The sequence below is a fragment of the Melanostigma gelatinosum genome (assembly GCF_949748355.1).
Source record: "Melanostigma gelatinosum genome assembly, chromosome: 5".
Taxonomy (NCBI): Eukaryota; Metazoa; Chordata; class Actinopteri; order Perciformes; family Zoarcidae; genus Melanostigma; species Melanostigma gelatinosum.
In genome coordinates, this window is record NC_136638.1 from 9,124,568 (window position 1) to 9,146,374 (window position 21,807).

Genomic DNA, 21,807 nt, shown 5'->3' on the forward strand with positions numbered 1-21,807 from the left:
GTCTTGATCATCAGTCCTGAGACAGTCAGATCAGCACAATGAATGGTCTGGGCTTTTGTGGCACAAAAACAAGAGGCGTCTGTCCATGCAGGTAGTTTTAGCACAAATTAAATCCCATTGACAGAGATAAATACATTGAAGGTGTAATATATGGGATTGGGAGAATTTCTGTTGCCTCTCAAAAGGTCTGATAACAGACGGGGTGTGACTTCTCTGCTCAGGTAGACATTATTCCACTATATCTCTACACAGTAAATAGTTTACTGCGATATTAATGCTCTGAATTCCACGTATTGCACCTTTGAAAGCGGCACAATTCAACCAAAGCTACCTGCATGTCTAGAACACAGGAGAGGTAAGTAAGAAACCGGTTTGGTCGTTAGGATGAGTCGACAACACTCCTTTCATTGTAGCCATGAAGGTTTTATTTCTACCGAAACATCCAGTAAACTGCTCAGTTACTGAAGGGACAGGTCCATTAATAACAAACATCAATAGTCAAACAGAGTTTATAGAGAAGTCCGTTTTCTTCCCGAACACTTTAATCCAAAAGAAAAAAAGAAAGCATGCTCACTATTTACTGTTAAATTGGGTTTCTTCGTGAGCCAGACAGGTCAGTTATGAATGGAAAATGTATAGTATTTACAAGCATTATGGACTGACCTATCTCATGGTTTCACTACACACAGATTGCTTCAGCAGTGCAAACATGGCCGCTGGTGTATGAACCTCTTTGGAAATGTTTTATCTCCTGCGTGAGATTGGTGAAGCTTGGCACCGACATGTTTAAAGGGAAAATATACAGAATGCTCCAGGCATAAAATTAAATTATACAAAGAGAGCACAGCGAGTATAAAAATAACACGTTTTGCAACAAAATATAAAAAAACAACCCAAAAATGATATACAAAAACCAGGCAGCTGGCTGGGAAACGGCAATAAAATAAAGTGTGTGTATTCACACGGTCCAGCAAGCGGATTGTGCAGAAGCCCAATAAAGTTCAAGTGGCAGCAGCAGCAGACAGGATGCTCATCTACAATGCAATGTGCTTTATTGAACAAGGACCCCTCAGTGTGGGCCGCGGGGGCAGACGTCCACGTCGTCCAGAGACAGGCTGCTGGTGTAGTTGGACGTCCAGTCTCTGAGGAACAGCTCCTCCGCTTGGCTCTGCAGGGTCTCTTGGCCTTGTTCTACCACAGAGCCGGTCTGGTTCACCACCAAGCCCGCTCCGGCTGTCTGGGTGAAGTAGTTCTCCGACCAGTTGGACGTCCCTGTGAACACGGACACGTCAGTTAGAACGCACGACCGTCACAGGAGCTGATGGGACTACGAGGTTTTCTTCTCTGAACAAAAGCATCGTGTTTCAGAAGCAAATTAAATGTTTTGCATGAAATATCTGCAAAATATGCAAAATGAGTAGTACCGGTACTTGTCAGGCAAATGTAGGGGAGCAATAAGTACGATATTTCCCTCTGAAATGTATCTCATAACTGTACTTCAGAGGTACCTTTGGTCTTTGTTTGCTTGGACGCTGCAGCCTCTGACTTGTTTTTGCCACCGACAGTCTCAGATTGTTATCATACGTGTCCGACAACTCTATTGATGGACCCAACCGAGGAATAAAACCGTATTCTTTACTTCTCTGTTTGTTAATGCGTCATGTGACTTGTTGCCAGAAGACAACGGTGGAAACGTGAGTGAGAGTTGGACAGCGCAGTGCCGGAGTAGTCAGGGTTTGTTGTGTTGGAGTACAAAAAAAGCTACGCTCATTGTTACCGAGAAGATTTTCAATCTTTGGATGATTTCAATGACGTCAGTAATTGCTGATAGCATACCTATGTAGACCACTCTGTCTGTGACCATGTACTTGGCATGATTGACTCGAGCAAAGGGAATCTTCATCTGCTTCGCTGTTGAAGGCACTCGAAATATTTTCTACACGGAGACAAAATATCAGGAGTTTAGGATACAACAGCATTCTGTTTAAGTCACTGCGTCATCATGCAGGAAATAGAAAAACCCCAACGCACCACGTCAATGTCACACTTCAAATGAGGCCTGTTGAGCGCCAGCAGGGACTGCAGGAAGGGGAACATGGGGGCGGGAGAGTGCTCCCAGCAGCTGACCAGGAGGCGGACCTGCACGCCTCTGGTGCAGGCCGCAGCACGCAGGGCCGAGTCGATGGGCGGCCAGAACCTGAGAGAGAAGGACCAACCAACCCTTTAGCTTTCGAGAAGACGGGCCGATACCAGGATGTCTTTGGTGCTGGAGGAAGGGATGATGTGTGCGCTACTTCAAAAATGATTTCACAGGAGAATGCATTTTCCTGTCATGTATTCACACCAGTGTGTCTGAGTCTACCATTGTAACAGTGCAGCGGTAGTCACTGGGGTCACCTGAGCGGCTCCGTGTACTGAGACAGAGGGAGGTAGTCCATGACGGAGACGTGAACGAATCTCCGGGCGTCGTCAATGACGGACAGGAGGGTGGAGAGATCGTCGGAGCGGCCGCGGGCGGAGATCTGCGGAGGGGAGCTCTGCAGGAGACGGATGCAACGCAGGAGGTGAGAAACAACGGGAGCAACCAGAGAGCACATGCTATCTTAGGATAATCTATTTTAATGTGAAAATGGTTCAAACTAATTTGTCACATGATGACGTAAATGCTATTCTCCTAGTCCACTGAAATCTGCACAATGTGTCTTCCTGTTGGAGGAAGCTGGCAGAGTCGATCTGTACTTACAGACAGGTAGACTTGAGCAGGCACTCCGTTGAACTTCAGGCGCAGGGGATTCTGGGAGCCGGACAGGGCGGAGAGACGAGCCGGCCAGTACGGCGGCAGGGAGCCGTTGCTCGCACCGCCGACGCTCCAGTACACCCCAAAGATCCGAGAGGCGTCCTGAGCCAGGCAGCTGCAGTCCTCCACCGACAGGCCCACCTCCTTCACCTCGTTTCAACAAAGAACACGGAGGGGTTACTTCCTGTCTGACATCTCGAGTCTGTAGAAATGCTGTGGACTTGCTGCCACATCAGCTCAACTGAGGTCAAATATACGACCGCTAACGCGGACACCGTGCTACCTGACTCAGAGAGCGCCAGTCCATGTTGGCACTACCCAGGTAGAAGTGCTTCTGATCCACCACCCACAGCTTGGTGTGGACGATGCCTCCAGTGACGGCCTTCAGGTCTACCTCTCTGACTTCTGCTCCTGGAAATAAAAATAAAAACACACAGACGGTCAGAAATGACTGCAGTCATCACCCCAACGTGTTGGAACATAGTAGTTCATTTTAAACCTGATTAAATCATGGTGGTTTGACTTTTAAATCACATTTATAACTTTTACCAGACTTTATAACCAGCTTAAATTCGGAAAACGTCCGTGTAGGTTTTTTCTCCAGATCAAATTTTATTGTGTTTCACTAGAACTTTAAACACCAATTAAAAGTGTGGTCCAGAATTAAGTTAAATTACACTTGAGTTTAACTTTCAAATGGATTTTTTCTTACAGTGTTTATATTTGGTTTGTGTTATTTTGCTGTTGTCCGTTTTTTTTTAAATATTATTTTGGCATATTTCTGCATTAATTCAGCCAACAACTTTTCTGTTGAGCCATCGTGTGTTCCATTGGGCTAACGAACAAACAATATCATGTTTTAAGGACTAAAGAGCAGATTAAACTTTGATTTGGGTTTAAACTTGAATTTTCTAAAATCAAGACTAGTTTTTTTGTGCAACAGAGCTCTGCTTACTTATACATTTGCTCAGTTTAAACCTAGTTTTGCTAAACTCTGATTAGAACTAATCTTAGATTAAATGAATCTTAGTGTGTGTGTTTTAACATACAAATGATGCGGCCTAGTTCAGTGATATTTTACACACGACACAGAGCCAACGGAATCCATACTGTGGGTGACAACGCACCTGCTGCAGCCAGTTCCTCCGTGTCTTCACTTGAGGTCTGCGGGGCGTTGACGGCGATCTGGAGCTTCACACCTTTGGATTTGAGCCGTTTAAGTTGCTCAAAGACCAGTCTTCCCTACAAAAGTGTGTAGACGTGATTTCACACACATTGGAGGTTCAAACGATTACTGCAGCATGAGATTAGAGCATGCCACTGAGCTCACCTGAGAGTCAGAGGAGCCCGCGAACTCGTCGCCCCGCAGAGTGAAGTAGAAAGCGGCGATATGCACCGAGCTGTTGGCCCTGTCCAGCAGACGTAGCCAGCTGTCTGCGATGCTCCGTCTGGATGAGGGAGCAGATGGGTAGAGACCCTCAGGGATGCTCTCCACCAGCTGCACTCTGAGCAAAGGGGGCAGAGACACTAAAGCTACAACCACTTACAAACAAAACCGCCATCATCTTAAACTGGAGAAGATTCTTTTTTGCCTCTTTGTCTTTACCAGATAGGACAGACTGAGAGTGGAAAAGGGGGCGAGAGAAGGGACGACATGCAGTCCAGCGCCATGAGCCGGATTTGAACCCGGGCCGCTACAAAATCTCGCAGCTAATGGCTCACGAGAACAAAGCGTCTTACCGACAATCGGTGCTGCAAGGCTCCGGTACAAAGCCCTCCAGCCAGTGCAGCTCCAGCTGAGCTGCGAGCTGAGCCACGGACAGGGGAAGGCCGTAGTGCCAAACGTGCTGGCCGAACCCCCCTAGAAGCAGCAAGGTGGTGGGCAGGAAGCAGAAGAGGGCGAAACTGGAGCATCCCGAGCTCTGCGGAACAAGACCAGCACCAGTTTAACTCGTGAGCGAATGAGTGAAGCTACGATGACCGCGTTGACAGGAGACTGGGAAACAGATGAGGACCGTGTTTGCATGCCAAAGCTGTCACTGCAGGGCGAGGTGACATTCCTTTGTGTGTGGCTGACTCTGCTGAGACCACCGAGACAACAGTATGAGGCAGTAAGATCTACACGGCTCACCTTAGTTGACCTGGCTGACTGAGCTCTGGCGGGCTTCTCTGGCGCTACAGGAGAGGTGGAGTCGCTGACGTCGGCTCTTTCTTCGGCAAGATCTGAAACCTCGGGCTGGTTTATTGTGAGCGGTTCGCGATACTCCTCCACTGAATCGTGGCCCTCAGACTCCTCAGACTCCTCACCCGCAGACTCCTCACCCGCAGACTCCTCACCCGCAGACTCGTCCTCGCATTCAACGTCTGACGAGGATCTGCACTCCCTAAATTCGAACGTGTGCATCGGCTCCGTCTCCCACGGCGGCCGTTCGTCCATAATAGCCTTCTTTTTGCTAACCTCAATCGAGTGAAGGATGTCCGGAGGCACCGACTTTGCCATGTCTCCAGAGGCGGTGAGGGTGATCCTGCTTCTGACCACAACACCATACTCATTTTCTGGGTCATCCTGTGCGGCGCCAGCTTCTGTTTCAAAGGCGTGGCGCTGGTCTCGCTCTCGTACGTGCTGCTCTGACCCTTGCTCTGGTCTGAGGGCAGGCCTGGGGCTCGCAGTCATTGACGAGTACTGCGCAAACTCGGACAAACTCCAGCTGTTGGGTGCAGTAACCAGGGGACTACGGGCTGCTGCTGCTAGTTCTGTGCTGCCGAACAGAGAGGGGGCTTCCAGGCCCACATTGGGGAAGCGGACCGTTGGGAGGGGGAGTGCCGTTTCTCTGATGTCGCACGGCTTGGATGTCGAGGCCTCCGCACTCCCACTTGGGGCATCTTTCTTGGGAGCGGGCGGCTCCGGGGCCTGGCTTGCAATGGCCGGTCGTTTGTGGAAAGTGGGGATCCGGGAGACGGGTTTCCCGCCTTTGCGGTTCATGTCTTCTTTCTCCTCGAGCTCTCTTCTTGCAGCCTTGTCGTCAACCCGCAGGCGGTCCAGCACAACTCTGCAATACTTCAGCTCCTGAGGAAGACAGCACTTTATGAGACGAAAACAAACAAACATGCATCTTGTGTGTAGCTTATATATGAAAATCTATCTAAGTTTTAACCCAGTGGCTCTATGGCGACATCCTTAGCTGCACATAACACCTGAAATTCTTTTTTTTTTAAAGCCAGCAGTTAAAAAGACATTGTAATCTTTTGTCCCGTGTCTTGACACTGTGTAACAACGATACAGTAACACTGCATATAGTCTGGAGATGCTTCCGTAGCATGAAGGCGTGGCCGCTCTGCTGGTCATATTTCTGCGGCTGCTGCATTGGTTTTACAAGATGTATTGTAGTCCTCCCGTTAACAATGACATGTAACTTTCCAAACAGTGTTTCATTTTCTTTACATTGATGCTGCTGAACTGCTACTAATAAGTGATTATTTTCCTCCAATGTTTTTAATTTGTACTCGTCTTATTGTGCAGTGACAGTTTTTACTTGTCACAGTAGGACAACCCCTGGTGTAAATAATTCATGGTGGACTCCATTGAGCTGCTTCGGTTTCAGGGCCCTGCCATAGAGCATAGTGGCTCACTGTCACGCTAACCGGGGACACATGAATCAGCCAGCAGGGCCCTCGTTAATGTTATCAGCAACACCTGTGCTTGTCCCACAATGACAAGACACAATGTCTGCTGTGAAAAAAAAACTATCCCGTCCAGCTGATACAGCATTTTTTGGGACAAATATCAATGTCAGCCAATGGTCTCTTGTTTGAAAAAAGCACATCATTTTTTTTATTTTTTTTATGATGATGCTTCAAATAAGATTTTTTTTTTTTTTTAAGAATTACACCCATGATATACACCGAACAGGACATTTTGCAGTTAGACTACAAACATGTTTTTTAAGTTACTTGAAACATATTTGGGGATTTACACTACAATTTATAGTAATATAAATACGTTAACTTAAAGCCTGACTGACTTACACTGACAGTCCAACATTGTATGTAAGTCGTGTTGTCCTGATGCTAAATATAGAGCTTCACTGCTCTACAACCGTAGACTGTTTCGGCTGAATGAGATTAGGACTCTTCCGCACTAGTCTGCGAATATTTCCTGATGGTGATAACAAGCTGCAGCACAGACACAGAGCTTCATTTCTCTCACCACGTGGCTGCAGAAATAACAGTTATCCAGTCGGTCTCGGTGGATACGATTCTCCGGCCTGCACGAAGCACCTAACGGCATGAGGCGTGTGTGTGTGTGTGTGTGTGTGTGGTGAATTATAGACTACCGTTACACCAGCCTCCTCAGCAGTTTCCTCCTCCAGGTCAGCAGGGACACTAGGAAGCGTCTCCATCACTTCGCCCCGGACAAACTCAGAATCATCCAAATCCTGACGGGACAAGATCGGTAACGTTCAGTTAACGAGACGCCGCAACAAAGCACCGGTTATATTCCACAGTCTGCGATTCAAGGACGTGTATTTTAACCTACAAAAAAGGCCAAAAGTAAAGACGTCGTGTTGTCTTCTTCACATAGTAAACACCGTCAGCGTGGGAAAAAACCCACTTACCATGATGCAGTAACTTGCTAGGTAAGTTCTGGCTGGGCGGAGGGGTTTGACGCTCGCGATGCAGTTATTAGCTATTAACGGTTATGCTAACCGGATAAACAACTATGACATACGTAAAGTAGTAAAAGCAGGATATATACACGACAGTTTAAGGCAGGCGGGTTTCTATATAAGCCCTTCTGGAGCGTTTCTCTCGGGTTGGAGAGCTAACGTCGTTGATGTTAGCGAGCAAGCTACGTGGCCGACTGTGAAGTTTTCCGCAGCGGAGGGAGGAAGAGGAGGCGGAGGAGCTGAGTTATAAAAATACCCACCGCGTACGTAGCCGTCCCGCGCGGGCGGGTCGACCTCCTCAGAGTTTCCGGCGGCAGCAACTCCACCTCAATCGCCTGACTGGGGTGGATGGACCTTCTGGATCGCAGCACCATCGACATGTTGGACCACGTAAACAATGCAGCAGCCCCTTCGTGATGCACGAGATTAACAGCAGGCACGTTTGACTTGCTGATGAGACTCCACTCTGGCTAAAGTCGAGTATAGAAAGGGCCGCATTGAACAGCAGCCAGGGTTATTAAAACACCTTTCCCAGTGACATTAAAACAACACCCGTAACGTTTAACCCGATATGAACGCGCCGTGCTTCTCGAGACAAGTAAACAACAACTTGAAGAAACCGCGATTTCCCGTCACCGCTGATTGGCGGTTGGATTCAAAGCAGTGGCTCCGCCCACCAGACTCACGTAGAGCACACAACACGGAAACAAGGGATCGCCGTCGTCTGCTGTTTGTCCAGGAGCTCGGTGTTCACTTCAAATCAGGTCTGTTATTGTTGTTACGTGATGACTGACAGCTCTTACATTTTGGTGTTCTATTGCGAGAAAGCAAGAGCGTGACAGAGCGACGGGAGAGTTGACATTCACTCTGGTGGACAGAGTTAGTTTCAGTTAGCTGAGCTGTTGTTGAGCTGCCTGAGCGGAACTTGAACCGACCTGGTTGTTTATCTTCCAAAGAGCAAAGTAGATACATGTAGCTAGCTAGCTGGGTTACTGAGTGTCAAAGGTCACTGAACAATACCCAGGGCACGTGAACAACGTGTACAATGTGATGTCCCACGAGCATCACATGTCTGTCAGATTTCTGCTTCAATTTGTTCTGAAATACTGAAGAAAAGCACCTGAAAATGAAAGTTCCTGTGTGAAGAAGAGCAGTAGGACAATCTCTTATGATCTGGCAATATTTGTTCACTCACTATTGGTCATTGCAGAATATTAGAAGACAAAAGTATTGGCTCATAAGGTCTCATGGTGTATATGAAATATTAGTGCTATTGGTCCTCCATACTGCCCGTCTCTTGCTCAGTGCTGACCCCTGGTCATTTTGTTTCAGGCCTCCCATGTGAACTGTTCGGGCTGAGCGGGGCAAGGTTTAGCAGTTTGTATTTTGTGTGATGACGGACAGTTAGTCCGTCCCGTCAGCACTCCAATGGACACTCCGGTCACAGCCGCCCCTCCTCCCAACTCCTCCTCCCTCCCTGTCCCCCTGCATCCGGCCGTCGCCCCGTCGGTCCAGCTGGGCTTCACCATCCTCTACATCACCATGTACGCCGCTCTGTTCCTGGTGGTGTACGCGCAGCTCTGGCACCTCTACCTCTACAGGCACAAGCGATGGAGCTACCAGAGCGTCTTCCTGTTCCTCTGCCTGCTCTGGGCTGCCATCCGCACCACCCTGTTCTCCTTCTACTTCTGCAACGCTCTGCAGGCCAACCACCTGCCCGTCACAGTCTACTGGCTGCTCTACTGCTTCCCCGTCTGTCTGCAGTTCTTCACTCTCAGCCTCATCAGCCTGTATTTCACTCAGGTAAGACCGGGGAGAGCAGGACAGCGGCTGTTTTCTTGAAACTAGGACACACCTGCTGCAATGTAGAGGGGAGTACTGATGAAAAAAGATGTTATGCCATAGATAAGTGAAAGTAAAAACAAGTTTCACGGTCTTTGAGGAGGGGGAATTCATTTCACAAGCCGTCTGCATAACAGCTTTTCAGTGAAACCTTGTGGAGCTTTAGAGAGACTGAAAAGAAAGAAGTGGTTCCTTTCAGTTTCCTTCTTATTGTCACGTTTGTGTTTACTCTGTTGCGTATTTCTCTCTTGTACCACAGGTGCTACTCAGAGTGAGAGAGACGTATAGCTCAGACGTTGACAGAGGAGTGTAAGTATCACTCTACTGTCAGAATAATACAGTATCGAGCCCTTGTTTCTTGAACCCTGATCTGGATGAGCACTGATCCATCCCTGTCCTCAGGTGGCTGGCGCGGTGCATGTACGGCACCCTGAGCGCCGTCTTCCTCTGTGTCAACGCGGTCTGCGTGGCCCTCGGGGACAGAGACGGCGGGTCGGGGGAGTGGACCTGGAAGCTGGTCCTGGTCCGAGTCCTGGTCAACGACTTGCTCTTCATCCTGGACGCGGTGTTGCTGGCCGCCTTGCTGCTGCTGCTGAGCAGACACTCGCGCTCCACCAGCCCCTACCTGATCAGCAAGGTGTGCTCGCCATCGGGCTTTGAAGTGATGCAGCGTTGACTTTATTTTAAATACAAAGTGGAAATTAACATATGTATCAAAGGGGTCAAGATTAGTTGACCCCTCATGATTAGTCCTACTCTCAGCCTCATGTCGTCTGTGGCTCTGGAGGAGTTTTGTCAAGTCTGAGAAAGTGACCCTGGTGACATCACTATGACGTCATCAGGGTTGTCTCGGCTTGGGCTCGGAGACTACACATTTATAACCGTACAAACTGGAATTGGGGCTGTTTACCAATCTGGGAGGGTCTACTAAAAGGGAATATTGAGTTGCATTATGGGAATTCTAGGGGCATACTTTAGGGAAGTGCAATACAAGTCACTGCAGCGCCCCCTAAAACACAAGCCACTTCTCTGTAGTTCTGGTTGTACTCCAGACTGACGGCGTCTTCTTCTTCTCCCTGACCAGGGGACCACAGTGTGCCGCACAGCGACACTGGGAGCTGCAGTGATCTTGTTGTTTGCCAGCCGAGCCTGCTACAACCTGACGGTGCTCATTCTGTCCCAGAGCCAGCGCGTGGAGTCGTTCAACTTTGACTGGTACAACGTCTCCGACCAGGTGAGCGCTTCAGTCCGAAAGCGCAGCGCGTTGTTCCAGTCGGCAGTAACGGTTGTCGATATTTTCATATCTCAAAAAACTTCACGACAAGCCACGGCCAGTAAAAAATGCCAACACACCACGAGATACCTGTGTGTGTGTGTGTGTGTGTGTGTGTGTGTGTGTGTGTGTGTGTGTGTGTGTGTGTGTGTGTGTGTGTGTGTGTGTGTGTGTGTGTGTGTGTGTGTGTGTGTGTGTGTGTGTGTGTGTGTGTGTGTGTGTGTGTGTGCGCGCGTGTGCGTGTGCGTGTGCAGGCTGACTTGCGAAGTGAACTGGGCGACCGGGGCTACCTGGCCTTTGGCGCCATCCTCTTCATATGGGAGCTGCTCCCGACCAGTCTGCTCATCCTCATCTTCAGAGTTCGCCGGCCGGCTCAAGAGGTAGTCGGCACAATCGGATTTAAAAAACCCCGTAGAAATGACACACGAAGCAGTGAAAGTCTTTTAAAGCTGTGTTTTTTTTGTTTTTTTCCACAGACCACCAGCATGGCCATCAACAACAGGGTCCTACCTCGTCCCTATTTCTTTGATGACCCTCAAGGCAGCGACGAAGATGCAAGTGTTCCATGGGCACGCGGGTCACATCCGCACTCGAGGTACTGTCATCACACAGGTGGAGCTGGAACCATGAGCCAGTCAACAGACAGCTGCTCGTCCACTTTTCATATTTGATTGATGATTGAAGTTTGTTATCAAGGAAAATCAAATGCAAACGTTCCCGTTCAGCCCCAGCTTCTCCAATGTGATCCGTTGCTGTTTATTTCATGTCGGGCTGCAGATACACAATCAGTTCAGTCGTTGATTGACCTGCAGATCACTTTCGCACTTAATACATCTAGAACAGACTAATAAAGTGTTCTCATGTGGGCTTCTTCTCACCGTTTCAGCTGGTACGGAGCGGAGACCGCTCCTCTCCTGTTTGCCAGCAACCCCCCAGACCAGAGCCACCAGCACCACTCGTTCTACTCCACCCCCCAGAACTGACCTCCACTTCCCACCACCAGACATTCATCTCAAGGGCAGACCGCACACAGCTGCCGCCCAGTAGTACCTCCCTCTGTGGACAGTTTTTGCACTGAAGACCTCAGGAATTCATCAACAAACACTGAATATGCACCTTGTAGTTTTGGAACAGAGAATATATAGAATTTCTTTCTTTTCTTTTCTTGGCTGGAGAAGCCCCGACAGACAGAACATTGTGATCAGTGATCTTCTAAGCAATAGTGCGAGATTAAGTTCCAATGTGTTAGCATATTTAAAATCCTTCATTGTGCTATTGTTGATTAATAAGATGAACTAGCTATTACTATTCCCTAACAATTGCACATTTAGCTTCGTATGCATTCCTTGTCAGGAGAGTGCAGATCTCCGCCAGGTGGGTCTGAACCGACCGCTGTCGAGTTCAGTTCGCTGTGAGCCATAAAACACCTTCTCAAACAATAAAAGTGTGCAAACTATAATCCCCTCACTTCAGATTGTGGGCGCAGAGTAGTGACAGTTGATGACGCTCAACTGTGTCATCACCAGTGGCCCCTACTGTTAAGAGCAGCGAGTGAGGAGTCGGCATGAGACGGGAAAACAAAAGGTGTTTTGAGAAAGTGTGAGTCGCCGCAACCACGAGAGGCCCTTGAGCTTGCGGCCATAACCGGCCACCCAAAATATTACGCATTGTCCTGCAGCAGAATGCGAGGCTAGCCGTGGACAGACACAGAGGTGCACGCTCACGCACAGACGCGCACGATCCTCCTGGCGGAGGTAATTAATGCACATAACGTAGACGATAAGCTTGCAGCATGTGATGAGCCTTGGAAACAACCACTGACAGTACCAAGATGCAGTTTTGTGAAGGTCACATCCCTCTGATTCTGTGTGAAGTCACTAATTATATATATATATATATATATATATATATATATATATATATATATATATATATATATATATATATATATATTAGTATCAACGGGTCACTTTTGGCATCTGGTGTTCTGTTTCTTTAAGACCAGTCATGTCTTTTGGCACTTATGATAAATAGTTCCACATCAGCAGGTTGTGTCTCTTCTAGTCTCATCACTGCAGGTATTCACCTCGTCCAGTTGTTTCCTTCAGGCCCGCTGTCTGCCATTTTGGTTTCTATGTCACTTTTGCGAAGTTTAATCATTTTTAATTTTTAGAAGTTGCTTTTGATTTATTCCCTTCCTGTGCAATTGTATTTTGATGTACGTTTAACTTATTTTCTATGAAAAATCAAATGAGTTTCCTTTCCGTCTTTGCTGGAACGAGGCTTCCTCACAGCAAGTCACTTATATTTGTACCACATGATTGATATTTACTATGTAAACAGCAAACCAATAAAACAATCTAAAGGATCTTGTTTGGCCCGTTTCTAAGCAGAAAGCACCGCGTCAGACCACTTTATTTACTACAAACTACTTCGTGCTCCTTTCCAAGGCACGACAGAATGTTTTAGAATTTTAAATGTTTATTCATCCGTGAAGGTCGGGTCTCGTATTTGTTTTGGTCTTTTATATTGGCTGCACTTTATTTTACAAGTCTGATTTCTGCATAACTTCCTAAATCATTTCTAAGGACGTTTCCTTAAAGAATGATGTAATTTGGTATTAATTATGTGGAAAATAATTAGCTTGGTACTCTGAACATAAATTCAAAATAATGTTTCCAATAAATGAATGTACTTGGGTTGGAAGAAAGCATTTCTTTCCTTTAACTAGCAAGAAACACAAGTCTAACAACAACATTGCATTTACAATAATAAAAGCAGATATGATAATCTGGATGGGATTTGGGTTTAGCCTTCTTGGCAAGAAAAAATGACTTCTTTCCAAAATATTTTTTGAAAATATGTCTAAAGATCAATACATATGCACATGAGTGATTAGTTTTAATTTTACAGCCCAATCTCTCATTCAAAGGCAACATTAAAAGCTCGGACGCCTGAAGAGAAGTGTTCTCTGGAATCAGTCTGAACACACACACACACACCAGGGTACATGTTGTGCCACTGCCATTTCAGTCAAAGTTTATTCTGCATTATGTACAGATCATCCTATTAAAACTCTTTATACAGTATGTACACATTCAAATCAATCGGTAGGATACAGCGACTGCAGTGGCGACAGAAGAGTGAAGGTTAAAGAAAAAAATTAAATTAAATAAAAGAGCCAAAGCAGCTGATAAACTTCCCACCATTTGAATTCTCTGGATGAGACACCGATCCAGGCGCTGTGTAACACGTTGACCACCTTTTATGCCGAAAAGGAAACTGAATTAAACTGAAATCAAAATTGTGGGCAAAGACCTCACCGACAGTAAAACTACCAAACACACATCCGAACATCGTCTCCATTACACCGACCAGATAAATGGGTTTGAAATTCCTCCTCCGCCTGATTAAACCTACAAACACCTGCTGTACTCTTATTGCAGTAGTCATTCTGAAGGGGGGGGAAGGGGTGAAATAAAAAAACCAACAGGAGTCGTGCTATTGCTTTCTGACACAGAAGCGGTCCAGGTGAGCGGTACCCATCATCGCGTCTCCCGGTAGCCGGAGTCCTACTCGACGACGGTCGGGAACCTGAGCCTGTGGAAGGCGAGAGCCACGAGGAAGAGAGGCGATGAAGAACCAAAGTCGACCATCTATCAGCTCAGAGTTCCTGCCGGTCCAGAGCAACGTGTCCCGAGTCAGAGCACCAGCATCAGTTGTCAGGAGGGGGTGAGGACGGCGGCGGCGACGACGAGGTCTCCAGCTTACGGAGGCGGCGGCGCCTCAGCTCGGCGGCGTTGGGCTCTCCGTCCCCGTCCACCCCCCCCGCGGCGCCCGCCACTCCGTCGTCCAGCTCTTCTTTCGGCTCCGTGTCCGAGGCGGTGGAGGCAGAGTCAGCTGGCTGAGGGGAGGCTGCGGCTCCGTCCAGCTGCTCAGCTGGAAACGGAAAAAAACTCATTTAAATCAAAATGATACGTTTTTTGTTTGTTATTAATTGAAACAGCATTTGTAGTTGATGTGAACTGTGAGTTCACTCACTGCTGGAAGAGCTGGTAGAGTCCTTCTCCTGGCTGGGGCTGTCCGCGCTGCCGTCAGCTGCAGGAGGGGAAGCGGCGGCGTCGTTCGTCCCGCCGGCCGCTGCTCCGGCGCCGCCCTCGGCCCTCTGTGGACTGTGGAGAACACAGCGGCAGAGGGTCAATGACGCGTTACTGTGAAAAGCATGAATAAGGCTGGCTGCGTTTAATGATTCGGTTCAACTAGAGGAGGCTCAGTTACGCGAGCGTGGTGACGGTGCTGAGGTAGTGGTGGATGTTGAGCATGGCGGCGTCCAGCAGGGTGTGGATGTTCTGGAGACACTGGAGCCGGGCCTCGAGGCCCCGTCGACCCTCCGCCTCCAGGTCCCTCAGCTCCTCCTCGGACAGCCGGGACAGAGAGGGGGGAGGAGGAGGCATGGACGACACTGGAGGAGAGGAGGAGGGGCATTAACACAAATATTTAAGTTCAGTATTAACAAAAATCCCATCAGGTGATGTGACCTCAAGGGTTACGGCTTGTTAAGGACTGTTTGATGGACAAACTAACGTGTTGCACATGCAGTGGGACTTTCACACAGAACGTTGCTATGGTAATGCTAAAACACTTCCTTAAACAGAGGTGCGAAACAAAGAAGTAAGACAACGTCATCACCTCCATGACTCACCCACAGGCATTTCAAAATGTCTAATTATTTCTATTTGAGAAACGCACTTCCCCGTCTCTCTCGGCATCTATTGACAATAAGAGTGTCAAGTCACCAAGCGTACATCTGTTGTAGTCTGCAGGTACAGAGAGTCTTACCGAAGGCCGGAGGGGGAGGCATGAGCCATGGCGCAGTGGGGAAGGGAGGAGGCGGGAAGGAGAAGGGGAAGCCCGGCATTGCTGATCCTGGAGCTGCAGCGGCGTCTGCGGTCGACGAGGCGCCCTGGCTGGAGCCTGGTGGAACAAACAGCATTTTGGCGAGATGTCATGTAGAAAATAAATGAATAAATTACAACAACACACATGAGCGAACAGCTTCAGACACTTCGGGTCGGGATTTTCTTGTCCCCTCTTTGTGCCGTGGTGAACTGTGAGCGTCGTCCTTACCGGCGGCCTGTGTGGCCTCCGTGCTGCTCTGCGGCGCATCGCTGGCACCCGGAGCTGCAGCCGCTGCGGCAGGGGGGGGCACCGCAGGGAAGGGACCCCAGAAGGGGAAGACGCCGGGGGGGAAGCCGGGTAACATGCCTGGGGCCACTGGAGAGGAAACGGAACACAAGAGTCCAAAATATGCAGAGGAAAAATAAAAATATGATTAGTGTGCTCTGCAAAGTGGTCAGCGTAATCTGACTCGTTAGTTATGAAAAGAGCAGGATTGTCTAATTTGTCTACAGAATTCCTTAAAATGTAGCTTAAAAAAAGATCCACAGAACAGGATGTTTTTTTTACTCTCACCGTTGGCGGGCGGGGCCGCGGGGGCGTTGGCAGGGGCCGCGGGAGCAGGGGGCGGGGCCTGGGCCGGGGCCGGAGTCTGATTGTTGTTGGACGCGCGGAGGACGTCCATGCGGCAGGTCGGGCAGGTCTGCTGCCTCTGGAACCAGGAGCGTAGGCAGCTGTGGGGAGCAAAGGAGGCCAGCGACATTATTCAAAGTACCGCAAGAACAAACGGCAACGTGTAAACACAAAGGGCTCGCTTCACTGACTGGTTTACTGTTTAAGTACGGGAAGTGCGTGCGCCATCGGTTACTGTAGATGCTGACCACGTCCCGACATCTACGTCGTTTTTGTTTTGTTTGCGGTCAAGCATCTTTCCTGCTGATCACAGGACTTACCTGGAGTGGAAAATGTGATTACAAGGCAGTTTCTTGGCTCCCGTGACCATTTCCTCTCGACAGATGATGCAGACGTTGTCAGAGGCCAGCAGATCTTCAGGAGTAGCATCGGGGTATCTGAACGCAGGCAAAGATCGGAAGAGCAGAAAACGTATGAGCTGAAGTTTTATTCACACTATATATCTAAACGTACTGTCGGGTTTGTTAAAACTTAAGTCAGAGCTGGTCAGAGTTGCTGTGTAACAGTGTGCATGTTCTCCTGCAATCCTTTTAAAGATATTACTCTCATTTGCATGTGGGCTGTAGTCCATGTCATCAAATGATAATTAAAACCCAACTTGTATAAATTAATAAGAAAGACGCGCTGGGAAATAATTTTTACTATTACAACAGTGCAACCAGGAAAGTCTGAACACAATTGTGATGATTGTTGATTTTAGAAAGAAAATGAGGCGAAGACCCCCCCTCCATCACAAATGCAAAATTCCCCCGCTAAGTTCTTGTTATCGTTCAGACGGGAGCAATAAAAAAGCATCCTGACTGCAAACATTACAAACTATCATGGGATGTGCACGGCCCAGGACAGCTCTACAGCGGGTGATTAAAGCCGCCCAGAACATCATTGGTACCCGTTTATCGGTGACAAGAGGTGCCTGTGCAGAGCTGATAGGATATTAAAAAGTCAAAACCCACTCCAGCCACAGCCTGTTCCCCAATAGGTCAGCTTCTTTCTGTATTCATCCCTCACTCTCCACATATAATAACGTTTTGTTTTCTACGTTTTTGTTCGGCAGCAAAACGGGCCTTCAAACTGCGTTTCCTTGCACAGTGACAACAAACAACAACAACAAATACCCGTGTAACTCACAGTGTGTTCATGTTGCGGATGGCTCTCCGAGACATTATAGCATCCGTTACGGCTTTCTTGAACTGCCTGAGAGGAGAAGAAGGAAAACAGCAGCAAACTCAGAACATCTCAAATAAGAGTTCAAAACTGATCCATAGACATTTGTGCTAAACTTACAGTTTGGAATTAAATATGAAATATCATCATTAAGATTATATATCACAGTAGTGGAATTAACAACAACATACTCAACATACCCTCTGACCCCCACAAACACAGAGGCACACAGCTGCTCACCTCATAGCCAGATACATGGGCCGGATGGCAAACAGGGGGAAGGTGTGGACCTTTATCATGATGGTCATGAAGGCGATGTACAGGATCACTTTGATGAAACCTGGGATAAAAACATCAACCGATGTTTGAGTATGTCCGCCATCGTCACACACACACACACACACACACACACACACACACACCTGTGAAGAGCTCGGTGTAGAGCATGTAGACGGCCTTGTTGTCCCAGGGATTCTCACTCTGCAGGTCGACGGTGTGCAGAAGGTACTTGATGAAGGTCATCAGCACCATGGTCATCAGGATGGCATACTGAGGGGCACAGAGAGGAGGTGAGCCAAAGTCTCCTTTGTTGTGTGTATATGAGCATATATGTGTGATCTGTCACCACCGTGTGCAGACACAAGAACATAGCAGGAGAAGGGTTAAAGTAAGAGGTTGTTTTTATCTCCAACATGTCTTAACGGTTTATTTCCTAATCCCATATTATTGATGGGTTATGATGGGGCTATATGGAGAGAATCCATTGATATTTTTGATGAAATACCTCGATATGGAGTAAAAGTACTCACTATGCAGCCAAATGGGCTCATTTAGTTGTTAAGATTTTGATATATTATAATATTAAATTATTATTATTGATGCAGTAACATGTATGATGCATGTTACTGCTCCCTTCATTTCTTTATACCAGTGGTTGGTTTAATTGACTGCGTAACAACGCATTGTATTTCATTTACTCATCATGAATAATTGTAGTGAAGTAAAAAGTACAGTATTTCCCTCTGAAACATAGTAGAGTAGGAAGTAGCATCAGAATTGTGCTCACGTACGGTACTCAAGTAAATATACCGAGTTGTTTCCGTCACCAACACCATGCTGTAGCAGAGAAGCTTTTTAGCACCAGTGGTGCCAGTCTGGAGTCCTGAAGCCTTTCACAGCTGGAAAACACAAGAGCTCAAAATGAGCTGAAACTAAAGAATGACAAACCTCAAATCCAAAAACAAGCTGCACTGAGGCTCCTCGGGTGATGATGCTGTGACAGGCGTGGTTGACAAACAGGAAGTCCAGGATAGCCAGCAGTCCCATGAGAGCTGCAGGAAATAAAGAAGACTGACTAACACTCCTGTGAGGGGTCGAGGTACCTCCACGCAGAAGCTCCACAGAAACGTAGAAAACAACACCTTGGTTTAGGCCCAGAATGAACAAGTGTTTATGAAACATGTCTGATGGACAGGTTTTATAAAATGTTAATAGCTAACGGGCCTTATTCTTAACTGGATATATGTCCTCAAATCAAACATAGTTGGCTGCTAAATTACATCTGACAAGATGACTGAATGGATTTCGTAGGAGTGTTTGGATTGTGTTATTGTGGTCTGTTAATATCATTCTGGTGGTCTGTTGTTCTGGGGCTCCGGTAAACTGTGGTGCAGCTGGCCTCCTGTGCAAACAGCACTGATTTGCATACAGTTTCACTGAGACAAGACTTGTTTCATCTGTAGAGTCGATACGACAGAAAGAGCCAGAGAAAAAGATAAGGCCAACACAGAAGGGGAGGGCAGAATGATTTCTGACGTGGCTGATGACTTGTACTCACACAACACTCTGAAGTGAAAGATCCAAGATATGTTTGGACTACGTTCCATCTGCAAGACAAAAGACAAACATGATTTCATTTCTACCTTTAAACAATGTGCTATACCCGATTACAGTAGATTGAGTAAACTGCGTAAGATAAGGACGTTGGGTTTTTTCCGGCTCTCATCACTCACAAAGTCCACCCGGTCCTCAGCCAGCCAGTGGAAGCACTTGAGGAAGAGCAGGAGTGTGAAGAGGGCCACAAAGCGAGGGGAGAAGTCGTCCCTGAACACAGTGAAGGCCAGGCACGTCTCGGTCACAGCGTACCAGGAGCGCTCGATGAGATGCTGAGGGCCCAGAGGACAGAGCGCGTGAATGCACGCAAACACAAAAGGGGCCAATATAGATGCAACGGAGACCATGCATTGCATATTAAACTGAATGTGTGTTATGAGTCAAGGGAGTGATGAATATTTTTTAAAACAACAACTCTACCTCCATTTCTGCAGCCCGTAGCTGTCCAAAAAAGACCTTCCTCATGAACTTTCCCAGCAGGAACACCAACACAAAGGCCTGAATGTACAACACCTGAAGAAGCGGGATTTGTCACACTGTCGTTGGTATTTGAACGATGGGTAACATTTCTATACAACTCATTCCAAAAATCGCCCCCTTACCGCCATGCTGGGGCTGCTCTTGGTGAGGTAGACCACGGTCGGGTAGAACTGGTGTTTGAGGAGGTAGGCGTGTGCCACCACGGCCCCAGTCAGAGCCAGACTGGTGGCAGTCACCAAGAATGCTCGCACCATCTCAGACTCAGCTACAGATGTACTGCACTGGGGGAAACCGGATGAAGGGGGGGGGGGGGGAAGAGAAGAGGAAGGCTGTTGCAAGTGAAAGCTGATTGTTGTAGCGGAGCAGCATGCAAATAAAAATGATTTCCAAAAACCACAATGATTGGCTCCAGTGAAAGCAATGCAGTGATGTGTTTGATACTGATTGGGGGGGGGGAAGAGAGAGACTATCGACCATATTTGCACTGTTTGTGTGCACAGTGTAAGGATTTCATTAGCCAAATTGTTCTCCTGTTAACTACATAAAAGAAGTGCTTTAGGGTTGTTTGAGAGAGGAGAAAATAGCGAGCCGTCAACCTGCCAGGTGAACTAAAGTGTTGAGTTTGAGAACCGAAGTGTCAATCTTTACTACAAATAATCTTTTGAATTCAGCGATATGATCAGTACATTTTAATGAGCTTTACCTAAAAAAATATTTATTTATTCTCTTACCACTTTTCTGGAAATAGCGTTCACTATGAATGAAAGGCTACAATCAATAAAGCATTACATGACAATAAATCTCAAAGTCAGAGCTGGAGTATTAGGTGAATATTGTTAGTGTTGTTTTGTTAGGCCAGACAACAGAACACAATGGATCATATGTCAATGCACGTACAATGTTCTAAATGAAACTGTTGCTCGCTCTGCTTCGTTTCCTCCTGCATGGATGCTAAGCAGTGCACTTGTTAGCATTGTGTACACTCCCACTAATCGCAGGTACTGAATCGAATCACTCCCTCCTGAGCTGCATTTCTCTCATTGAATGCAACGTAGTAAACTAGCTTATCTCTTATTTCCTGCTTTTATTAAAGTAGCTTACCAACAACGTGTACTTTCCTAGAGAAGAGGCAGCTCTCTTAGCCAACTTAGCTCGCTGACATTAAAGCTAACGTGGTAAGAATGAAGTCTCAAAAACACGAACAAACTTGTGATAGCTTACCAAGAAAGCGAGAAACGTACTTAAGCTAACAAGCTAGCTACACACTTCTCAGAACGCTGACTATATATTAGTTTGTATTAGTGACGATACTTTACTCCAGAGACTACCTAGCTAACGTTACATGTCAAAGGCAGGTAACTAATTAGGTTAGTTAGCTAGTGTTAGCTATTTTAGCTAGCTAGCAGGTAACAGCTGTCAGTGCTCTGCCGGACTCACCGACTCGATGTCTGCGGAAGACTTGCTCCTTCGTTAACTTGACGGATGACTCCTGGCCTACTAAAATCTCTATATTCTCCGCGGCTACTCCATTTCGACCGTTTCAAGGTAGCCTCTTTACAACATGTAGTATCCTCGCCCCTATCCGTCTGGCTACGTGTTTATCTTTGGCTTGCTCCTTTGGAGCCACATCACATCCGGCTGCTACGGTAATTTGACGCAAAAGCATTTTCAAGTATCACCGAAACACTCCCCGTCTTCCATCAGTTACTCTGTGTAAAGAGCAGATATAAAGAGAAATGATCGTACACAGTTGAGTAATCAATGCTTTTATTTGGGAGCGCGTTTCAAGTTGTATTTGTAAAAGTAAATGTTAGGTGGCCTCCGACCCACCTTTACGGAGATTTACGGTAAATACCAACGTGGACCAATCGGAAGTCGTCAGGCCGGTCCTGCGTTCCATGGTTAGATTACACATCACTGTACTGTGGGGGGTGATTGTGCACAGGTAGACAATACTACAAGTAGAAATATTAAGAGATTATGGAATATGCAATCAGCAAATATAAGCGCAAATTAAGTGGTAACCCTCTTATAAAAATGCTTTTGAGTTTCAGAAATGGAAGTTTTGAAGTAAGTAGATCTGTCTCCGATGCTCACTCCTC

At 47.2% G+C, this 21,807-nt stretch overlaps 3 protein-coding genes across 6 annotated transcripts; 1 reads left to right on the forward strand and 2 right to left on the reverse strand.

Moving 5' to 3' along the window:
• Window positions 1-439: 439 nt before the first annotated feature.
• pld7 (phospholipase D family, member 7) lies at window positions 440-8,039 on the reverse strand. Of its 2 annotated transcripts, none has more exons than XM_079268252.1 (12): window positions 7,725-8,039; window positions 7,132-7,233; window positions 4,929-5,864; window positions 4,538-4,719; window positions 4,128-4,302; window positions 3,925-4,039; window positions 3,081-3,208; window positions 2,744-2,947; window positions 2,398-2,537; window positions 2,032-2,197; window positions 1,837-1,936; window positions 440-1,272 (listed from the first exon to the last, which is right to left on the reverse strand). In XM_079268252.1, exons 1-12 carry the CDS (start codon window positions 7,842-7,844, stop codon window positions 1,070-1,072), a joined length of 2,571 nt encoding a protein of 856 aa, XP_079124378.1. In that variant the 5' UTR covers window positions 7,845-8,039; the 3' UTR covers window positions 440-1,069. The 2 variants fall into 2 exon arrangements, with proteins under 2 accessions (XP_079124378.1, XP_079124379.1); XM_079268253.1 differs by lacking the exon at window positions 7,725-8,039 and adding an exon at window positions 7,414-7,690 and having other exon boundaries at window positions 441-1,272.
• On the forward strand, window positions 8,033-12,447 carry gpr137 (G protein-coupled receptor 137). The gene is made up of 8 exons (XM_079268254.1): window positions 8,033-8,228; window positions 8,797-9,267; window positions 9,566-9,615; window positions 9,709-9,943; window positions 10,391-10,540; window positions 10,834-10,959; window positions 11,056-11,174; window positions 11,466-12,447. Exons 2-8 carry the CDS (start codon window positions 8,893-8,895, stop codon window positions 11,560-11,562), a joined length of 1,152 nt encoding a protein of 383 aa, XP_079124380.1. The 5' UTR covers window positions 8,033-8,228; window positions 8,797-8,892; the 3' UTR covers window positions 11,563-12,447.
• A 1,143-nt stretch (window positions 12,448-13,590) lies between these two features.
• On the reverse strand, window positions 13,591-21,294 carry syvn1 (synovial apoptosis inhibitor 1, synoviolin). 3 transcript variants are annotated; one of them, XM_079269110.1, is made up of 17 exons: window positions 21,143-21,294; window positions 20,437-20,459; window positions 19,828-19,981; window positions 19,646-19,738; window positions 19,345-19,497; window positions 19,170-19,218; window positions 18,560-18,663; window positions 17,755-17,881; window positions 17,573-17,672; window positions 17,297-17,362; window positions 16,429-16,545; window positions 16,052-16,209; window positions 15,707-15,853; window positions 15,419-15,553; window positions 14,858-15,041; window positions 14,621-14,751; window positions 13,591-14,518 (listed from the first exon to the last, which is right to left on the reverse strand). In XM_079269110.1, exons 3-17 carry the CDS (start codon window positions 19,957-19,959, stop codon window positions 14,295-14,297), a joined length of 1,920 nt encoding a protein of 639 aa, XP_079125236.1. In that variant the 5' UTR covers window positions 19,960-19,981; window positions 20,437-20,459; window positions 21,143-21,294; the 3' UTR covers window positions 13,591-14,294. The 3 variants fall into 3 exon arrangements, with proteins under 3 accessions (XP_079125236.1, XP_079125234.1, XP_079125235.1); XM_079269108.1 differs by lacking the exon at window positions 20,437-20,459; XM_079269109.1 differs by lacking the exon at window positions 20,437-20,459 and having other exon boundaries at window positions 19,828-19,986.
• Between the last annotated feature and the right edge of the window lie 513 nt (window positions 21,295-21,807).

Coding starts and splice junctions, on each gene's coding strand:
- pld7 (XM_079268252.1), bottom strand. CDS start 7,844: ATGTCGATGGTGCTGCGATCCAGAAGGTCCATCCACCCCAGTCAGGCG. Junction 4,303..4,537: donor CCTTGCAGCACCGATTGTCG/GTAAGACGCTTT, acceptor CCCTTTGCTCAG/AGTGCAGCTGGTGGAGAGCA. Junction 2,538..2,743: donor CTGCTCAAGTCTACCTGTCT/GTAAGTACAGAT, acceptor CGTCTCCTGCAG/AGCTCCCCTCCGCAGATCTC.
- gpr137 (XM_079268254.1), top strand. CDS start 8,893: ATGGACACTCCGGTCACAGCCGCCCCTCCTCCCAACTCCTCCTCCCTC. Junction 10,541..10,833: donor GGTACAACGTCTCCGACCAG/GTGAGCGCTTCA, acceptor GTGCGTGTGCAG/GCTGACTTGCGAAGTGAACT. Junction 11,175..11,465: donor GGGTCACATCCGCACTCGAG/GTACTGTCATCA, acceptor TCACCGTTTCAG/CTGGTACGGAGCGGAGACCG.
- syvn1 (XM_079269108.1), bottom strand. CDS start 19,959: ATGGTGCGAGCATTCTTGGTGACTGCCACCAGTCTGGCTCTGACTGGG. Junction 17,363..17,572: donor CCCATGTATCTGGCTATGAG/GTGAGCAGCTGT, acceptor TTCTCCTCTCAG/GCAGTTCAAGAAAGCCGTAA. Junction 14,752..14,857: donor AGCACCGTCACCACGCTCGC/GTAACTGAGCCT, acceptor TGTTCTCCACAG/TCCACAGAGGGCCGAGGGCG.